General features: G+C 45.3%; 1 protein-coding gene across 1 annotated transcript; it reads left to right on the top strand.

Annotated features, from left to right (window-relative positions):
- The first annotated feature begins 3,377 nt into the window (after positions 1-3,377).
- Positions 3,378-6,639, top strand: taf9 (TAF9 RNA polymerase II, TATA box binding protein (TBP)-associated factor). Its single transcript, XM_086226400.1, has 7 exons — positions 3,378-3,508; positions 4,734-4,815; positions 5,142-5,278; positions 5,418-5,552; positions 5,624-5,705; positions 5,902-6,015; positions 6,251-6,639. Exons 1-7 carry the CDS (start codon positions 3,473-3,475, stop codon positions 6,409-6,411), a joined length of 747 nt encoding a protein of 248 aa, XP_086082526.1. The 5' UTR covers positions 3,378-3,472; the 3' UTR covers positions 6,412-6,639.
- The last annotated feature ends 890 nt before the right edge of the window (positions 6,640-7,529 follow it).

The raw sequence follows: 7,529 nt of genomic DNA, 5'->3' as shown, positions 1-7,529 counted from the left end.
CCATTGTTTACCCAGACTGCACCTGTGAAGTGTGGCCTGCTGTCTTGCCGTCTCAGACATGCGGCGCGAAATTTGACACTGAGAATGAAAAGCAGAAAGACAAATAATGTGAAGGAGACAGAGGAAGGAGCACGAGAACAACAGAGAAGAAGAAGAAGGAGGAAGAGGCGGGTTGTTCAAGCAGCGCCGCTGACATCAGGTTCAGTCGTGGCCACCAGTGGTGGAGGTGTTCAGCCGCCCGGCCATGAGCTCCACACGGCAGTAGAACAGTCCCGATCCAGAACGTGAGTCCTGCTGCAGTCACGTCCTGTCCGCCGTAGCTTTATCCTCCTGCTGCTGCTGCTGCTGCTGCTGCTGCTGCTGCTGTGTCTACGTCTCTCCGTCCCTCTTCCTCTGTCCTCGCCTGGCTGCTTCTGTCCTGCTGTCTCCCGGCCGGTCGAGGCAGATGGCCGCCCACATGTTAAAAGGCAGTTCTTTGTCACGTCTGTGTCAGATGTGTTGGCTCAGACCTGCTCTGTGTGTCAAGGGTCATGACGTAACCTTCACTGTATTTGCTTCAGTAACCGACTTCAAACACGTCGCGTTGTTGTTGCTTTTTCCTGATGAACGCGATGAAATGAAGAATGCATTTTTTTCGTTTCTTTCCTTCAGCTCATTGTTGTGCGAAGGGACTGAAGTCTCGGTCCGACGGCGAAAAGTTAAATTTTTCTGTGTGAAATAAAATCAAAGAAAAAAGTAACAGAATCTGGATTCCAGTGGTTCAGATTATTTTCATACTTCTTCTGTCAGCATTCATTTAAATATCAGAAGGTTTATTCTGGTTGTCGTTCTAGCAAAGCCACCATAACTGTCAGAAAGTTCCGTAGAGCGAATATTCGAGACTCGGCGGTGAAACTTCCTGAGCGTCTCTCCACGTTTACGACTCTGAGAGACGAGCGGAGCTGGAGGACGCCGAGGCTGTAAAAGTTAATCATTTTTGAAACACACACATACAAGCAAGCACAGAAAGTGGCGTACAGTTGGCGAGGTGTCGCGGTTCTCATGGCTTTATGGCGTGAATGTATCCATAAACGCCGGAGGGACACATGAGGACACCATCCCTGATGAGCCGATGGGTCGGTTTTTTTTGGGTTTTTTTTTTTTTTTTTAAATGTATTTGGTGAAGAACTCAGTGGTGGGAAAAAACATCACGCCATCTCTCTTATCGCGGAGCCTCAGCCTGCTGTGCAGTCTCACTTCCTGCATCGGTAACGTTACAGTCCGCGAGAGGTCAAAGGTCACAGTCCTTCGATGATTAAGACGATTTCCTAAAAGGAAATGTGACAACTGCCATCTGCTTAAAAGTACATTTGTGTGTTTTGTGAGGACAGAATCATGGGTATAAACTCACGACACATTTAATTTGTGTTCGTATCCATTTACAAAACAGGAACGCACATTTACAGCTAATTTCACATGAATTGTTTTCATCTAATTGAATTTCTTTTGTGAAGATGTACGAAAGGTTGTTTTACTAAATGCAATTCTATGTGTTTTATGACAGAATAAAGCTAAACAGGAAGTGATGACCATAAATGAGCAAATACTTTAGTTGAGTGGTGGGCGTGGCCAGTATTACATCACCTACGACAGCGGTTCCCATCTTTTTGCAACCCATGGCGACAATATTGGGATGAAAACCTAACTTTTCATTTTCATAATGTGGAGAAACCTGTTTGATGATGTTGAATAGAACAACCATGAGAAATAAAACACAACGACAACAGAAATTAAAATGATAAAATACGAATCAAATCTATTACAAACTGATATATTTTAGCAGTAGCAGCAGCCAGAATACTTTTAAGTTAATACTTTACTAAATTATCATAACATAGCAATAAAGGACCACAAGTGCTCAGTATATCAGAGGAAGTGTGGCAAATCAGGAGTGTAGCGGTTTAATTAAGGATTGCTGGTTGTAGGCTTTATTTTCAGAACATCTATCACTGTATATTTATCTATCATCAATTTTATTGTAACAAGACCATAATTTAGAAAAGGAGCATCCTGCTCTGCTCAGGAAGTCTTGATAATTGTGATGAAGACCATAAACTCATGAGGAAAATGTTTAATGAGCTCATAAATCAACTAAGAACCGCTCCATGAGCTGCTCCAGTGCCGCTGCCCTCTTCTGGCCATCAATGAGAATGCAGCTCGACTGTTTCATCTTTCAGACCGAAACTTCATCCACTAGTTTTATATCGTTTGTTCAAGCGCCCCCTAGAGGGTGTGGTGTTTGATTCCCTGGAAGATCCAAAGTGCTACATTCAATCATAAATAAATAAATGTTAAAGGAAAAAACGTAGGAATAAATGAGGGAATAAAAACGCCTCAAATGTGATGGAAAGTAAAAGACATGCCCTCAGAAACACGAACGAATGAAAAAAATGGACTCGTTTCTTTCGTGTCATTTTCTTCATTAAATCCTAATTGTTTTTAATTCCTCTTTCCTTTTTTACATTTCCCCTATTGTCTTTTATCTGACACAGAACATATTGAAAATCTTTACATAATTTAAATGTCTAGTTTGCAGAACAAATCAATACATTTCATTTACGTTTCTATTTCTCTGCTTATGTATTTATTCATAAATTAACTGCACATTTATTTGGTCAAGGAAGCTTTTACCTTTCCTGTTCATTATTTACTACACTATCACTTTACAAGGCAACGAGTCTCTCTTATTCAGCTGAAGTTTGATTTAAAACAAAATAATTCAGAAATAATAGAGAACGTCTAAGTGTTAGGGATAAACAGATTTTTAAAAAAAGATGAAACATGCAACATAAACGTTGGCCAAGTCTCCGCTGGGAAGGAGATTTGGATCCGTAGGGACTTCACATACAAATGATTTGATTTGTGAAATAAACAACTGAGATCTGAATGCTAGAAATAAATTTTATGTGTAAAACTGGGATTCTGGAGCACTGAAACATCATCAGCTCACGTCATTTTGATTGTGAAGCGTTTGGAAGATGTGGACTCAGTACTGACAATCATGTTGAATAAAATAAAAATAAAAAGCCTGTAATTTACACAAGAACTTGCTTTCATCAGAACCACCAGCAGCAGCTCCTCCAGGAGGTCTGAGCGTCTTTTAAATCATAAATCTAAACACTCAGCCTTTAATCCCGTTTGTGTGTTGTTGTTTTTTTCTATACATATTGTACAAAAAAACATTTTATATTGGCAATCTTTATTTTTGCGAGATTGTTCTGCTTCTCTGAACTTAAACTCATGCCAAACTCTGCACTCTTGCTCATTTTTGTTGGCAGTATTTCAGTTTCAAGTCTTGTAGTCTCGGGCTTCTCTAATCTCGCGGGAACGTCGCGTCCTGGCCAGTACCAGCAGGTGGCGCTCGGCGGTAAATCTGAGCTCAAAGCAGCGAAAGCAGCCGAAGAAGAAGAAGACAAGGCGGCAGAGAGGGAAAATGTCAGCACCGAAAACCATCCCGAAAGATGCTCAGGTAATTGTATTAAAGCAGACAGCGTCACTGCGCTTCCTCGCCGCTGTGCTCCAATTAATGCCGGCTGTGTTTGAACGCGGCGGGACCGTGTGGTGCCGCGGAGTTTGTGCTCGGTCCTCCGAACCTGCGAGCTAGCTTGTAAGCTAACGTAGCTTGTGGAATGCCGTTCACAACAATGGTTAGCAGCTAACTTGTTGTTAGCCTAGCCGCGGTGGACCTAAAAGCTCCTGTCTCTGAGTTTATGAGGGAAACTCTGGTTTGTACTCACCAACGGCAACGTGACGTGTTTGAACATAGGCAGCAAGCATTTGACACCGGGATCGGACTCCAGATCATTGGTAGATGATGCAAGGAACCCGATTTTCTTCTGATATCCCGTAGACAACTAAGAGAAGAGTCAGCAGATGAATTGATAATAAAATTGCTTATTGATTGCACACGGTAGTCGGTGTTGACCGCTCCTCCAGCCCCTGTACCAGCTCACAGAATAGGCGATCGAAGCTACTTGCCGTGCTCCCACTTGGAGGATCTCGCCTGACACACGTGGGGAGCCTGTTGATGAGTTCCCCACTGTCAAACGTCTTCAATTCATTAAGTGTTTCCTGCGTGAGTTCTCTGGGAAGAGCGACTCCACTGCTGACTTGGCCGATATCTGCCAGTATCTATATTATTTGTATAAAAATTTTAAATCTACATTTTTTTTAGCTCCCAAGTTTTGTAAACTTTGAAGTATTTAATTCCTAAATGTTTGTAAAAGTCGAAAGTACATATATGTATTGTTGCCTCATCATAAACAACAGATCATGAGCATTGAGTGAGACTAGGGACTGGTCTGATGTAACTTGGCCATTGGAGCTGTACCCGAGCGTGTCTTTGAAAATGGAAAATCGGCTGTTGTTAATGTCCAGACCCAGGAGGGGAGGAGCCGGCCTCACGAGATGAAGATTCACAACAAAACTGTAATTCTGTCTGCTTTCAGACTCAAGTCATTTTTCGGTTCAATCCACGTCTTCTCTTTCCAGCCGTACCATCGCTCACATGCAAACACTTTGAATTGAGCTTCAAATGATCTAGAACAGTTCTACACTGACAAGCTGCATCCTCAGGTGAAGTCCCGCCCACCAGCTTGTTAATTGGTCGGGACTCTTTTGCAGGTGTTTTCTTCGAGTGCAGGTGACTTGTGGGTAGCAGTGGTTGTCTGATGGGTTGTACCTGTGTTTGGCAGGTGATGATCCAGATCCTGAAGGACATGGGCATCACCGAGTACGAGCCCCGAGTCATCAACCAGATGCTGGAATTCACCTACAGTAAGAGCCGCCACCCCCCAACAGACAACAGATTCCAGGGGTTCTAATAAGAGCCCTAACCTGAGCAAAGTAATAGATACCATGAATATCAGCAGGTGTTCTGTATCGGCCATGAGTACGTGCCTGGAGGCGGGTCTGGATAGTGAAGCCTATGGTTTCTATAGAGGTGCAACGCTGCAACCAGGCTGGAGGGAAACAAGCAGAGCAAACGATAGTTCTGACAAGCCTCAGTTGGAATTTGCAGTTCAAAAAAAAGGAAAAAGAAAAACCATTCAGCCTGAATCTTTTTGGCAGCTTCAGAATCTGATGGTTGTTTCTCCTCACAGGATACGTCACCACCATCATCGAGGACGCCAAGATCTATGCCACACACGCCAAGAAGTCCACTGTGGACGCCGACGACATCAAACTGGCCATCCAGTGCCGCATGGACCAATCCTTCACCTCGCCGCCACCACGAGATGTAAGCTCCGCTCTCATCAGGTTACTGTCCTGTAAATAGATGTGGTCTGCGTTGTCATGGTAACATGTAGACATGGTGCTGTGTTTGATAAGAGTGATAACTTGTCTGAATCATCTCTGGTGACCGTGTGCACACTCAGTTCCTGTTGGAGGTGGCGAGGCAGAAGAACCAGACGCCACTCCCGCTGATCAAACCCTACACTGGACCCCGCCTCCCTCCAGACCGCTACTGTCTCACGGCCCCCAACTACAGACTCAAGTTCATCCAGAAGAAGGTGATGCTTCCTTCCTTCCTTCCTTCCTTCTTTCCTTCCTTCTCTCTATTAATTGCCTCGTTGTTTTCCAGGTGTCATCGTCCGCCAGCAGAATCTCGGTTCCTCGTCTCAGTGTCGGCGCCGTCTCCAGCAGACCCACCACGCCCACCCTTGGTGAGTGGACATCACAGCACCTGTAGTGCAGCAGTGGTACTGCAGAGGGCGCTGAATGCGTTAATGTGCAACATGAGCCCATCACTGGAGTTGGAAGAGGCATGTTGGGAAATATAGGAGCTCCTAAAATGTAAACTGGGAACCAGTTTGTCGTTTGAGTTGGACCAGTTGATTCTGATCAGGTGTGTCTTCTCAGGAACGCCGTCTGTTCAGTCAGTCACCACTAAAGTTGGAGCTCCAGTGTCTCTGACGGGTCAAAGGTTCACTGTGCAGATCCCACCGCCCTCTCAGACAACCACCACCAAAACCAGTAAGAATCTGCCTCCTCCCAGTTCCCTTGTATCTGACATCTACCAAAGGACTTTCATTTTTGCCAAATGTCGCGGGACATTTCCTCTCTAGGAGTCTTTCACATCACCGATGCCGAGTGAGGACGACCTGCTGTAACCATAGCAACCACACTTCAGTAAAGATGCCAGTCGTTACGTTTGCTGATATGAAGCAGGACTGTTGCAGCTCTAATCATCACCCTCTCGCCCCCACAGCAACGCCATCCACGCCCGCCGTCTCCAATGTCCTCATCAACCCGTCTCTGATTGGCTCCAAGAACATCCTCATCACCACCAACATGGTGTCGCAGAACTCTGGCGGCGAGACGCTGAAGCGGAAGCATGAAGACGATGACGACGACTATGATGCTTTATGACGTGAAGACAATAGCTTTTTAACCAGACCTGCAACTGATCCAGATCCCTACCTGTCCTAGAACCTGCCTCGGACCCCCGGGACCAGCGGAACCACAACCTTTTTATTACCCAACAGGAACCAGTTGTGACAGCTAATATGAGGAACATTACAGGAATTGTTGAGTTGTTTTATTTAACCTGCTGATTTTCTGCATTTACCTTTTAGTCAATAAAACAAAACAATTTAACGTGAGTGGTGGCTTCAAACTCAACCAGAAACAGAATCAGTTCGGCACCAACCTGATTACGTTGTTTATGAGCAACAGCGGCGCTACAGGAGGGTTCTGGTCTCACACACAGCTTGGGATGACATCTCCATCAGGAAGTGGTCATCTCCTGGTTCCTCCACTATCAGGAAGAGGTCATCTCCTGGTTCCTCCACTAACAGGAAGTGGTCATCTCCTGGTTCCTCCACTATCAGGAAGTGCTCATCTCCTGGTTCCTCCACTATCAGGAAGTGCTCATCTCCTGGTTCCTCCACTATCAGGAAGTGGTCATCTACTGGTTCCTCCACTAACAGGAAGAGGTCATCTCCTGGTTCCTCCACCATCAGGAAGTGGTCATCTCCATGGTTCCTCCATCAGGAAGTGGTCATCTCCTGGTTCCTCCACTAACAGGAAGTGGTCATCTCCATGGTTCCTCCATCAGGAAGTGGTCCTCTCCTGGGCTGTGTCCAAATTGCCAAGTAGGTCTCAGACCAGGTTGTAGGCTGTCAGAAACCACAACTGGCGCAATTAGCGACCTACTTTGCAAACTAAATTCCAGCCTAAACACGCCCACATTGTAGGTCGGTTCAGGTGCATCCTACAGAGCAACCTATGGCCCACAATGCACCGCGGACTTCTTCGTCCCCTAAAAACTTGTGGACCTGCAAGCCAAGTTTGCGCCACCAACAGCCTCCCATTCTGATGAACACCAACATTTATAGTCGTTGATGACTAAAGGTGTGAACACACCTTTACAGGTGCGTTAATGTGCTTAATAATAGAGAATGAATGAAGGTTGCATTCAGAGTGGAGTGCAGTACCACAGTCAGGCCAGCAGGTGGGGCTTTCGTTGGTGCTGTCTACCTATTTGC

The sequence above is a fragment of the Aulostomus chinensis genome, chromosome 15 (assembly GCF_037954235.1).
Source record: "Aulostomus chinensis isolate RoL2024-O1b breed Wild chromosome 15, RoL_Achi_v1.0, whole genome shotgun sequence".
Classification (NCBI taxonomy): Eukaryota; Metazoa; Chordata; class Actinopteri; order Syngnathiformes; family Aulostomidae; genus Aulostomus; species Aulostomus chinensis.
This window is presented reverse-complemented; position numbering and strand designations above follow the sequence as displayed.